The sequence below is a fragment of the Heterocephalus glaber genome, unplaced genomic scaffold (genome assembly GCF_053883595.1).
Source record: "Heterocephalus glaber isolate CG9 unplaced genomic scaffold, H.glaber_assembly_v1.0 deba00001610, whole genome shotgun sequence".
Classification (NCBI taxonomy): Eukaryota; Metazoa; Chordata; class Mammalia; order Rodentia; family Bathyergidae; genus Heterocephalus; species Heterocephalus glaber.
Genome location: NW_028258381.1, coordinates 13,552,104 through 13,565,137, shown reverse-complemented (window position 1 = coordinate 13,565,137; position 13,034 = coordinate 13,552,104). Strand labels below are relative to the sequence as shown.

At 56.2% G+C, this 13,034-nt stretch overlaps 1 protein-coding gene across 8 annotated transcripts in view; it reads right to left on the bottom strand.

The window, feature by feature from the left end:
- The window catches only part of Tns3 (tensin 3), a 151,569-nt gene that overhangs the window by 10,597 nt on the left and 127,938 nt on the right, over window positions 1–13,034 (bottom strand). For all 8 annotated transcript variants that reach the window (XM_004839880.4, XM_021254255.2, XM_087196100.1 and 5 more), the window contains 6 exons: window positions 8,437–8,608; window positions 7,584–8,224; window positions 6,723–6,809; window positions 4,421–4,552; window positions 1,030–1,122; window positions 102–179 (listed from right to left, as the gene is read on the bottom strand). In XM_004839880.4, coding sequence (XP_004839937.2) covers window positions 102–179; window positions 1,030–1,122; window positions 4,421–4,552; window positions 6,723–6,809; window positions 7,584–8,224; window positions 8,437–8,608 — 1,203 coding nt within the window. The remainder of the gene's footprint in view (window positions 1–101; window positions 180–1,029; window positions 1,123–4,420; window positions 4,553–6,722; window positions 6,810–7,583; window positions 8,225–8,436; window positions 8,609–13,034) is intronic.

Here is a 13,034-nt window from a genome sequence, read left to right as displayed (position 1 = left end):
CTCTGCGACCGAGCAGAGCTCTTCAGCCTCCCTGTCTCTGTCCAGAGTGCACCCTGGAGAAGGAGCCCCTGTGTGAGCACCCGGCCCCGCCCAGCCTGTACCTTTCTCTGGAATGAGCAGCTTGCAGGGCAAGGCCAGGGGCGTAATGGAGTGCTGGCACACCAGGGCGGTCAGGCTCCCTGCAGGGACAGAAGCCAGTGAGCACCAACGGCCTGTGCCCCGCTGCGCCGCTGAAACGAATCGCTGCCAGGGCTGAGTCCTTCACCCTCAGCCCCTTGCATGGTCTGGGACATGGCCCAGAACCTCAAAGATGAGACAGGTTCTATAAGACAGCTAAGCAGGCTGCGTGGGGAGGCACACACCTGTCATCCCAGCACTCTGGGAGGCTGAGGCAGGAGGATTGTCAGTTTGAGCTCAGCATGGACAACATAGTGACGTAGCCACAGCTTGTCTCAAAATTAAAAAGACTGGGGCTGTAGCTCAGCGAGAAGGCTCTGGGCTCAATCCTCGGTAATGCAAAAGAAAAGGAGAAAAGACCACTAAGGGGTAGGTAAGTGGTAGGAACTGCAATGGACTACTAGCACGAACACGTCACTACCAAAGGGCAAAGAAGAAACCGAGCACATTTGCTGGACCTAAAACCGGGGGCTGAGATCAAGGCAACCCCAGTTTTCCCACCCACGCCACCCACCTGCAGGAACCTGACAGGCCAGGGTGGCGGTTACCCTGCACCTACTCTGCAGCCCCGGGCAGGGTAGGGTCTCCCTGGGGTGCAGCCTCGCAGACTCCCCCTGACGAGCAGGACAGCGCCCCACTGACAGCCACAGTGCCTGTCATGCGTTGCCTGTACCCAGCTTTGAAGAATCACCGCACAACTACTCTGGCCTAGAGACAAGACCTCACAGCAAGGAATCTTAGACCTGAAATGTGAGCCGACCACTGGGACAGCAAGGTCTCTGATCTCAGGACTGCTGCAGAGGGAATCTGGGGGCCCAGAATCAGGTCAGGAGGGGCCTGCCATGGACTCACCGAAATACGGTTCATTGGAGCACCCTTTCAACCGGACGCCCTTTGGGGTGCACTCGATGAGGAAGTGCCGGACGAGCTCATTGGACAGATCCCCTGGTGAAGTAAGGAGTAACAAAAAGGAAGAAAAACCAGCTTTTAAAAATGGGAGCAAACACCAGGCACGGTGGTATATGCCTGTAATCCCAGCATTCGGGAGGCTGAGGCAGGAGGATCATCACGAGTTCAAGGCCAGCCCGAGCTTCATAGAGTTCAAGGCCAGCCTGAACTACATAGTGAGACCCTGTCCCCAAAAACAAACAGAAGGCATAAAATGGCCTTCGGGCCATGTGTACAAAGTGTGCATGAAACATGAATGAGCCCCGAGTTTAGACTCGGGTCCCACCCCCAACAGATGTCATTGTTTACCTACAAAGAGTCCAAAATTTGAAAGAAAAAATCCAAAATCTGAAACATCTGCAGTCCCGAGCACCTTGAATGAAGGACACTCAGTCTGTAGTGGTTCCCAGATGATGTTTGTCAACAGGGACAAACGTGAATAAAATAGCAGCGTTGGCTACTGCCGAGGCGGAAGGCTCGCTGCACAGGAAACCGTCAGATCCCATGAGGCTGAGTCAGAGGAAGTGGGGGACACTTCCTTCCTTCCAGGAAGGTTCTGTGCCACCCATGGGCGGCGGCCAGGGGAGACCACCCGGCCGGGCTTTCTGGAGAGCAGTGCCTGTCACGGCAGTGGGTGTCTCAGGGTGGCCCCGAGCTGGTACGGTGACTCGCTCACTGTGAGTGAGTCACTACTCTGGCCAACTCTCCCCTCAAGACTTTTCCTTGGACCGTGAAACCCAGAGGCTGGGTGAAGACAGAGCGCCCGGATGTTATTTGCCCCTGGGACACGCCCAGTGTGGGACTTCCTGACATCTGCTGCTCTCGCACCCAAGCGGGGAGCAGAACGCGGAGCAGCTGCACCCATGCCAGCCCGGCCGCATCACCCTCCTATCTGCCGCTTGCCAGATGTTCTTGTCCTGAGACGTCCTCCCGCTGTAGTCTGTTTCCAGAGGAAGCTGGATGTCCTCACAACTCTGCATTCACTGCCGGGCTATGGGAAGGGGACTGGGTCCCGGGGCACGGTACTAATCAGTGGATTCATCCACGGATGAGTTCATGGCTGAATGTGCTGTTAGGAGGTGAGGCCTCATTATGGCGGGGTCTAGGTGTCCTCTCCAAGCCTCATGTGGTCACAGGAGGGGCTGTTTCAGAGGTGGCTGGGTCTAGAGTGTGTGACGCTGGGATTGATTCATAGTGTGATGCTAGGCTCAAGGGCACTAGGATGGAGGGTGTGAGTGCTGCCCACCCTAAGAAGTCTGGGTAAAATGCAAGGGGCAGGAAGATGCTGCTCAGGTCCCTTGTTGCTTTTGCTATCTTCTGCCCACCACAGACTATTTCTCCCCTTCAAGGGCCATCTGCCACACCACACTGCCTTGGAGCCAGTCAATTATGGACTGAAACCTCTACAAACTGTGAGCTGAATAAACCTTTCCTACTTTAACTTTGGGTGTCGGGTATTTTGTCTCAGCAACGAGAAAAGTAACTAAGACAGGCCTGGGTGGAGGTGGCTCCTGGGATGTAACCTGGAACGGTGTCTTTTTGTCCCAGCTCCTCTGCTCTTTCTGTTTCCCAGTTGCCACGGGGTGAGCAGCTCTCCTCCATCTGGCCCTTCTGCCTCAAGGTTTCTGCCTTGGAGCCAGCCAACCATGGACTGAACCCACTGGAAACGTGAGCCAAACGCACCTCTCCTCCCTTAAGTTGCAGGTGTCGGTATTTTGTTCCAGCAACAGGAAAGGGCTAAGACAGCTAGCTTTCGATCTGGAACTTGGGATGCTCTAGGAGCCCCCTTTCCAATCTCTCATGTTGCACAAACCTCTGCCTCCCTCCCTTGAGGAACTCTCTGTGCCCATGGGTCTAGGCTGTGCTGATGGAGACCCAGGTGCCCTCCCCAGCCCGCTCCATCTCTTCCTCTCACATCACTTCCTTTGCCAAGAGAAGACCATTGCATTGCCTGGGGACACCTCAGCCGTGCCTGGGGCTGGCCCTCTTGCCACCAAACCTTAGGACTCCAGGTCTACTTTCTCCAGGAAGCTTGAAGCAGAGGTTTCATCCTCTCCGGTAGACATGGGGCATTGAGATGCAAGCAAGGGTCTCGTATTTCTTTAAATACGGGGATTTCAAAATCTGCGCTTATTCTGATCTCTCCCCATCTGCTACTGTTTGGATCTAAAACATCCCCAAAGGCACCCTATGTGATGGTCAAGTCCTTAGCTTGGCGCTCTTGGGAGGTGATGAAACTTCAGGAGGTAAGGCCTAGTAGAGCATTTTGGTCAAGGTAGGTTCACCCTTGAAGGGAACAGTGGAACCCCAGCTCCTTTCTCTTCCTCTGTGCTTCACTTTGCAGCCACAAGGTGAACCCTTTGCTCTACCTACCCACCACGTTGTGCGGCTTGCCACTGGCCCCCAAGCAATGGAGCCAAGGTCCATGGACTGAACTCTTAGAAACCATGAGTTAAAATAAACCTTCTCTCTTCATAAGCTCATCATTTCTGCTCTTTGAGTTCAATCTCCAGTACCAAAAAAAACAAAAACAAAAAAGGAATAGTGTATGTAAAATGCCATTTCTGATGTAAGAAAAAGGGAAAATGCACATGTGTCTGCACTCGGGCACACAGTTAATGCAGACACATGAATGTGTGTTGTATATGGTTACTGAAAGGAGAGTGGGTAGCAAGGTGGGTGGGACTGAAAACAGAAGAAAGGTGGATCCCTGCTGGATCCCTTCTTTCATCTTTTTTACTTCTACACAGTAGAATAATGGCCTATGTGTGAAAGTGAAGTTTGATTCTGCCAACTTGATTGGCTTTGGCATCTGCCCAGAGAATAGTCAGAGCCAGCCTTGGGGCGTGTCTGGGTGTCTCACGTAGGTGTGACCATGGGGGTCTACATCTGTCCCTGGCTGCTTCCTCTCTGGTGCTGTCTCCCTGCGCTCCTTCCCAGCCATGCTCTTCTGCCATTATGGTCCTGCCTTGGAGCCAGCTGACCATGGACTGAATCTCCAAAAAAAGCGAGCCACATTAAACCTCCCCTCCTCTAAGGGACAGGTGTCAGGGACCATGTCTCAGCAACACAAAAGCTGACCGATGCACTATTCAAATTTCAGAAAATAAAATTCATAAATAATTAATGTTCTTTCTTGAACAAGATGAGCACTTAGAAAAATATTCCTGAGATAATAAATACCAAGAAGAAAACCCATGAGAACTGCCATAAGCACCTACCATCTTCTTTGCATCAACATAAACCCGCAGGCCCTCCACAGGCAAGCAGAAGGGACGGACTCCAGGGACCTCACCTTTCTTGTTCAGCTGCAGGACAGAAGGAGGAGGGGTGGCAACCTTCATGGCCAGGCCGTAGGCACCCCGGAAGGAGTGACTGTCCCGCACGATGAAGGACCCGGGCTCTTTGTCTTTCAGCATGGCGATGGCTGGAGGACAGGAGGAGAAAGGCGTGAGCTACTATTACTCATGACCTTGCCAGGAGTTAATTACGGTTCGTCCCAAACTCATGCTGAAATCCGAGATGGGATCAGGCACTTTGCACGGGAATTATTTTAAATCCAGGTCCCCCTTCCTGTGCTCAACTTCTGCTTCCCACCAGGACTGCAAGCAGCGGGGAACTCATCCTATCCTCATGCTCTTGGACCCTCCAGGACCTGGCATCAAATAAGCATCTGTTCTTTACATATCACACACCTCAGTATTAGGGTACCGAGGCAGAACACGGAGCGAGCCGCCCTCTTCTCCAGGCCCCTTTGCAAAAGGGGTGAGGCGGGGAGGCATGGCCAGAAAGAGGACAGGAGATTGCGGGTGCTCACTGTGCGCCGCTGGCACTGCCACCCGGGTGCCGACTGTTTTTCAAGGGGCACGGGGTGCTGAGGTAGCCATGGTCCCCCAGAGGGGTGGTAACCTCGGGGTCAGGGCTGATGGGAGGCCTGCAGGTCACTGGGGTGGAGCCAGAAGGAAGGGGCCTCTGGGTCCCAGACTGAGCTCCCTCAGCCCGTGCATCCCCACCTGGGGCCTAAAGCCCGGGCCAACCTCCTTTCGGACTTGAATCTCTGGAACCACGAGCCAAAATAAACCCTTCTTCTTTGAGGTAAATGGCTCCAGTATTTCATGACAGTGAGGAAAGTGGACAGGCACAGAGGGCAACTGCCCCCAGCCCCCGCTCCAGGCTCTGCCGCCCCGCAAGCGCGCCCTGCCGTCTCCTCACCCTGGCTGGTGGAATGGGCCCCTGGCCCCTGGGCCCCTGGTGCCTGCAGACACAGCAAGCAGCTTCCCACAAAGCCCAATTCAGGGAGATGCGAGCCCTCCCAGGCCATGGGATTTTAATTTCCTTTCCCTTCTCTCCCATTTAAAATGACAATGGTGTCATTGAGCCCCTGAAAGAAATGCACATTCTTGCAATTTCTGTTCTCCACATAACCAAATGGCAGAATTTCAACGAGGGAACGGGCAAGGGCACTGCCCGGCCACCCCCTATTCATCTCTGGGTGTTCTTGGGACATGAGGCAAGGACAGAGGCTGGCTCTCTCCCAAGGGTCACACGACTAAGCCAGCTTCCCGGGACCTGGGACACTCGCCCCTCTCCCGTTTTACACCACCAGCTCCGGCTCTCCCCACAGTGGCCTGGGGTCATTTCATTTCCTAGGGATCCTGACCCCGTTCCCTGTCCCTCCCACATCAACCCCACCCAGGAACGCCAAGGGGCTTCCAGGTCCACACTGCCAGAGTGAGACTTCCAGGGCAGGGGACGGACACAGGCTCCTGAGGGCATCACTGGGAAGGACGTCCACCCACGCACCGGTGACAGGGCACATTGCTGGGTGAGGCAGTGGGCGCATACCTGTGACCCTCTGGGAGACTGAGCCAGGAGGCTGGTGAGCCCTGCATGGCCCCTGTGAGACTCAGTCTCAGAGTAAAGACTAAAAAGGGCAGGGATCCAGCCCAGTGGCAAGGCCCTGGGTCCATCTCTAGTATGGGACGGGGCACAACAAAAGCTGCTTGAACATATGGGTGATTTCATGATGTTTAGTAAAAAGGAAAAACCACCCCAGTTGGGCCATGACACCTGCAGACAAGCATGACGTTGCCATGTTGCCCCTGTACATATGAACTATTATTACGTAGTAATTTTTTAAAGAGCAACAAAGAGAAATAGTAAAAACAAATGATTTAAAACTCCTAAACACCTGGCAGGGGGCCCAGTGGGTTGCACTCCCCAGCCGCCTGGAGGCCCCTGGTTCTGTCCACACCGCAGCCGGACACTGGGCGCCTGCCCTGGCACCGAACCTGGCAGCCAGCACGGCCTTGCTCCCTCACCCCCTCATCCTCGGTGGCCCAGGCCCCTGATCCTCCACGGCAGCCTCACTGGGGCTGCGGAGCCACTCGCACCCCAGAAAGCTCACCAGGTACCCCTACTTCTCACCCCCCACTCCAGGCTTTTCCTACAGGAACTAGAGGCCTGGTGTCTCCACGGCAGGCGTGGGGTGCACAGTGGCGTGGCCCGGTAATGTCCCCACCGCAGGTCCCCTCCTGCCCAGGCCCCGGGCCCGGAAGGGGACAGATGCCCCGGGACGCCCTCATCCTCCCACGTACCTTGGTCTCTCGAGATATCCGGCTTGTACCAGAACTTGGAAGTGTCCTGAACAAATTTGACGATCACTAGTTTGTCGTTTGGACTATCTGCAAAGCCAAACAGAGAGGCAGTGACTCTTACTGCAGGCTCTTGGTGCAATGTCCCTGCACCTCAAGATCCTATGCCAGGGACGAGGGGCCAGGACATAGGCACTGCCCTACGGGGAAGAGAGCCACATCTGCAATGATCGAGTGGGAGAAGAAAGCTCCTGTTCCATCCCACAAGACAGCAGGAGCCCCGATGGGGACTCTTCGGGGCGTATTTGAAACACATAAAAAAATGGGGCACGGTGTCACACTCCTGTAATCCCAGTACTCGGGAAGCTGAGGCAGGAGGAGCTACATAATGAGTTCGAGGCCAACCTGGGCTACATAGGGAGACTTTGTCTCAATAAATGAACAAACACATAAATCAATAAATAGGAAACAAACAGCAAGATCAGTGTTGTACTCTTTCTTATACACTTGAAATTTTTCATAATTAAATTCTAGGGCCGAGGATTTAGCTCAGTGGTTTCGACACCTGCTGCACAAGCACAAGGACCTGAGTTCGATCCCCGGTACCAAAAAAAAAAGTAAATTTTGGGTGAATTCATTTCAATTAGAAAAAGATTAACTTTCCAGGAGGGAGGTTCTAGGACTAAAAGGGAAAACGGAGCCACAGCAAACACCTGCGCCTTCCACCCCCGATGAAGGGAGCGGAGGAAAAACGAAGAAGGTGAGCAGCATCAGGGGACGCCTGGGTGGGATCCGGGCCTGAGCGGGCCGTGTGACAGCATGAACCCGGATCTCCCTCCCCAGGTGCGGCAGCGGGGCACCTACCTGGCAGGGGCGAGGCGGCCTCCGCAGGCCGGGAGAAGTCAGGCAGGACGCTGGGGAAGGGGATGCTGATGGTGCTGCCGCTGTGCGGGCTGGAGAAGCCGCTGGATGAGGGGGACACGGAGCCCAGGGACCGGTCCCCCTCCGAGGCCCGCTTCTTCTCTGGCAGTGGCGGCTGCCCGGGCAGGCTCGCCCCCTGGCCCTGCAGGCTGGGGCTGTGGCAGCCGCTGTGTCCAGGCACAACAGTGAGGAAGTTGTGGGACAGGAAGCCATTGCTGGCGGCAGCTGGTGCGGTCAGGGCCCCGCCGGGGGTCGGGGGCACTCCGTGGGCAGTGGGCAGCAGGGAGCCCGGATCCTCACCAGGCGCAAGGCCACCTCCCACTGGGGCCACGGTGCTGAAGCCCAGGAAGGCCTGGCTGCCCGGGGCGGACAGAGAGCCCGGCGGCCCTGCCAGGGTCAGCTCGTGGCCATGGAAAGAGGCCTGCAGGTCTGAGGCTGGAAAGCAGGGCGGCCCTGGGGCATCCTTGCCCAGGCCTGAGAACTCGCTAGCACCCAGGGGACTTCCAGAGGGCCGGCTGCTGCCCCACAGGGTCAGAGTGGACTTGGGGCTGCTCTCCAGCCACTGGCGCTCTGTGGAGGGCAGGCTGTTCACAAACAACAGAAAAGGAAGTGAGTAAATAAAAAGCCATCCTGTAATCCCAGCACTCAGGAGGCTGAGGCGGGAGGATCATCCTGAGTTCAAGGCCAGCCTGGGCTGGGTGCCCCTCGGACCCTCAGCCTCCCCCCGGCTTCCCACTTAGCACTGTGCTGCACCAGGGCTTCCCGAGTGGAGCTTCGTCTCTGCCCATCCTCCTACCTCTCTCGGCGCTGGCCTGGGCAGTGGCTGGACACCATGCAGGAAGCGGTGAACGCCTGTGGGAAGGTGGGCGTCTCAGCCACATCAGCCCGGAGCATCGCAGGTTTGGGTCCCAGAGGGCTCTCTGACATCCCCGAGGCGTGGCTGGGGACCTCGGAGCAGCTGTGTGGATCTGCAGTGGAGAGAAAGTGGGGCCTTGACCACCCAAGTCCCAGCCTCCCTCCTCTGCAGGTTCGCCAAGGAGCCGGGCTGATTTCTCCCTCGTCCTGCTGCCCTGGGCCTCTGGTGCCCACCTCAGGATGATGGAGGGTGCTGGGTGCCACCAGGTGCAGGAGCCCTGTTGGGGGTCCCTGTGAGCTCGCTCAGGCCCCATGCCCTTGCACTGCTGTGTGGAGAGACACACATGGGTCCCCGGGGCCAGTCCTGCCGGCCAGCACCACACAACAGTCTACAGCCTCCGCCCCACACGCTGTACCTTTCTGACACAAATCAAATATGGAATAAACAAAATTGGTGAGCTGCCAGGAGTCTCAGCAAGTGCGACCCCCAGGGGGCCAACCAAAACCAGAAAAACTCACTAGAGATACAAAATCGGAGTTAAGAGACAGACAGGAAAATAACTAATATTTGAGAAACAAAAGAGAAGAAAGAGTGATTCCCATTTGTATCTGTGACCAAAAGTCTTAAGAATAATCAAATGGGGGACCTAGAAGAGAAGACAGGAAAGCAGCATGCAGGCAGGGACTGTACCCCAAGATTAGACACAGGAGGGGTGCTGAGGACGGCAGAGGAGGGGAGCAGCCTGAACCCCGGGGCAGCAGGTGGGCTACAGAGGAGGCCCAGAAACTGCACCTCCCCAGAAACTCTGTATCAAAATCTCCCCAAATACACTAAAGAAATCAGAGCTGGGCATGGTGATACAGGCCTGTCCTCCCAGCACTGGGAGGCTGAGATACAAAGATCACAAATTCAAGCCAGCCTGGGCACCTCAGTGAGGCCTTGTCTCAAAATAAACAGCAAAAAGGGCTGGGGATTAGCTTAGTGTGAAGGGTTAGGGTTAATCTGTGGTGGCGCAATTTTAAAAAAAAGGCAAGAAATCAAGCCACAAGTCTAAAAAATCCATGATCCCTAAGCCAGAAAAATTAAAAGAAATCTACACATAAATACTTAGAAGTACAAAACTCGTAACAATCAAGGAAAAAGTCTTGAACACAGAGACCTGCCATTTGGCGATCAAAGACAGACACTGGTTTTGGTGTTCATTTCAGTGTTAGAGCTTTCACCACAGAAAAGTGGGGAAGGTGGGGTTCTGATGGCCCAAATGAGCTCTGCAGGCTCAAAGAGCGCCCCAAGGTCAGCCCTGGCCTTCAGTACTTGGATCCAGCACTGAGGTGGGCTCTAGGGGCTTCAGGCCATTACGTGATGAATGAGTGAGTGAATGAATGACTAGTAAACGAGAAGTGAATGAATGACCAAAGAACAAATGAGTGAATGAGCGAAAGAGCGAGCCAGTGAGTGAGTGAATCCGCAAAGGTATAGGGAGGAGAGAAGTTCCAGCTTGACAGGAAGCCCTGCCTGGCTCAGAGCAGAGGGTGGAAAGTGGCGAGGATTAAATCAGCTCCAGGACCCTACGTGAGCTCAGCACCTCCTCCCCCATCTGACCCTGCCCTTCAAGGTCACCGCTCAGCACAGGGGCGCCCCGCTGTCCCTGGCTCTGAGTGCCAGCCCCCACAAGGATCTGGGGACCCATGCCAAGATTCAGAAGCCCCAAACCCACCCGGTGGCGCCAGAGGCAGGAGGAAAGTAAACACCCACCCGCTGTCCCCGGGGCTGGCCCAGAAAAGGCGGGCACAGCATTTCCCATGAAAGTGGCTTTGTTCCTGGGCTGCTGGCGGCTGCTGAGGCTGCGCAGCGCCCTCCCTCACATGGGCCCTGGCCGCTGCAGGGGACAGGATTTAACCCTTTCTTGGGGCTCTAGCTTTCAGGGGCCTTCTGCACGGAGCCCAGTTCCCGGAGATGAAGGTCAGCCAAGGTGACAGTGGTACGACCAAGTCCGGGACGAAGACTGGGGCAGGATGGGGCGCTGGCACACTCGGCCTCAGCTGTGTAAGACGCTGGAACCTGCTGCGGTCTCCCTCCCCGAGGGCTGCAGGACCCCCAGGGCCCCTTGCGAATCTGCAGCACGGAGCAGAAGCACCCCGAAAATCTCACCCCGGGTACAGATGAGCAAAACACAGACCACAAACCCTTCAGCCAGAGCCAGGCTGGTTCCTAGAAATCAACCCAGGTTAACAGGGCATGGTGGCGCAGGCTCGTACTCTTAGCACTTGGGAGGCTGAGGCAGGAGGGTTGCTGCAAATGTGAGGCAGCCTGGGCTACGCAGTGAGTTCAAGGCCAGCCTGGACTATGCTGTTTCAAACACCAAAAGAGCAAGGTTTTCTTCCTGCTGGACAGAACCCAGGCCTCCTTGGGCCCCCTGGGCCAGTGCCCCCCAGGGAGCCACACCCCAGCCCTGAAGGTCACAGTGGCGTGGTGGGTGACACTGAGCTTGTCCTGGGGCCTCGAGCTCCTGGGCCTCACTCTGCACCCAGCAGCCCCAGACTGGGGGCGGGGACCACGGGGACGTGGAGGGGACGAGACCTCTGCCACGTGGTGGGGGTCGGGGCAGGTTAACTCTTGCCACCTCCGGCTGGGAAGGACAGCAAGGGTTCCCCTGAACACCGCCGCAGTGAGGACGAGGGTTTCTTATGCCCCTTGCTGGGGCCAGGCAGCCCTCGCCTGTACCTGTAGCACTGTGAGAGGCTGAGGCAGGAGGACTGCAAGTTCAAGCTCAGCCGGGGGAACTTAGCAACACAGTGAGACCCAGCTACTGAGGGCATCCACAGGCAGGCAGCGTCCCGCTGTCCCAGTCTCTGTCCCAGTCCGACCGACCGTGGGCCCTGGATAGAGGCCTCTCTCAGCACCCCCAGCCTCTTCCCCAACCTGGGCCGTTCCTGCTTAGGAACCCAGTCCCCAGTCCCCTGGGGGGTGTGGTGCCGCTGGCCACCACTGTCCCCAGCTGGGCCATCCCCGGGGAGCTCAAGAATGTTTGCCTCTCCTCTGCTTCCTCTTCCACCACCTCCCGCACCCAGGGCCGGGTGAGCGGGGCTCTGGCTCCTCTCCAAAGTGTCTATTTTTATACTTTCTCCAGGGCTGCGGTGGGAGGGTCCGTGGGAAGCTGCACACCCCTCACTTGCTGCTCCCGACACGACGAGGGCTTCACAGGAAGAAAGGACCCTTCGCTCCCAGCCAGCGACACCGGCTCGCTCTCCCGCAGGGCTTGCCCAGGACAAGGACAAGGACATCTGTCTGCTGTCTGTCTTCCTGCGCACTGTCTTCCACCTACCAGTCCTCTACTGTCTCTCCCCTACCGCTCATCTCCCCGGCCATCTCCCTGCCTCCGGGGCTACACCCAGGACTGGCCTGCAGCTAACAGGAACTCTTGAGAGCCCTAAAAGATGGAACACAGGAACCTCCCGCCCCTTTTCCGAGATGTTTCTGGGTGTGGAACCCGGGGCTGCTAGGGAGGCTGAGGGCGCCATCTCAGGGGCCTGATGCGGGCACACGGGCACCCCTGGGCCTCTGGTTCTTCACCCACGAAATCCCATCGCCTGACCAGAGATGAGGGAAAACTTAGGCTCCATTCAACCCAGAAATTTGTACTTTCTGGTTTTGCAAAACTCAAGGCTTTAAAAACAGCAAAATGTTGTACGAGAGCTTTGATGGTAAGGATTTTTGTTTTGTTTATTGACACAGGGTCTCACTATGTAGCTCAGGCTGGCCTCAAGCTCATGGCGATCCTCCTGCCTCAGCCTTCCGAGTGCTGGGATCACAGGCATGTGCTGCCACCCCCAGCTAGTAGTGGAATTTTTAAGAAAAGTACCCTGATCTTATAATTCTTATCTATGAATAGCAGGCCATTTAACCAACCTTCCACAGGCCGGGGACCCTTCAGGGGCACTCTCACCCCACGTGGATTCACCTCCTTCCAGAAACACCACGCCAGTCTCACTGTGAAGCGGTGACCCAGGACCCAGAAAATGCGGTTCAGACGGCTCACCGCAGCCCGGCCCCATTTTCTGCTCCTCTCTGTTCTCTTTTTTTTGGTACCGGGGATCGAACTCGGTACCTTGTGCTTGCTAGGAAGGCGGGGAGCCATTGAGCTACGACCCATTTATATTTAGAGGTTTGGATCCAAGCAAACCAAGAGGAAAGCTCATGCCCTGCTTCCTCCGTGCAGTGCGGAGAATTCCAATGGCGACAGAGAAAACAGCTTGCTTCTGTGCCTGCATTTCCAAGGCTGCTTTCACACTGGGGACGCCCTGGGCCTCTGCAGCCAACGAGGCCCCTGAGCAACTTCCGGGAACGGCCTACATCTGTGCTAGGGTCTGAGTCCTTGGGAGAACAGGCTTGTTGATTGCTGGCCTAAAAGTGACCCTGGGGCAGAGCCACGAAGGCCACAGTCAGAGGACAACACAGAGCTGAGAGACAGGGTAAAGGGGAGGGGAAGGAGAGATTCTCACAAAGCCAAATCGAAAGAGCATCCACACTCATTCAGG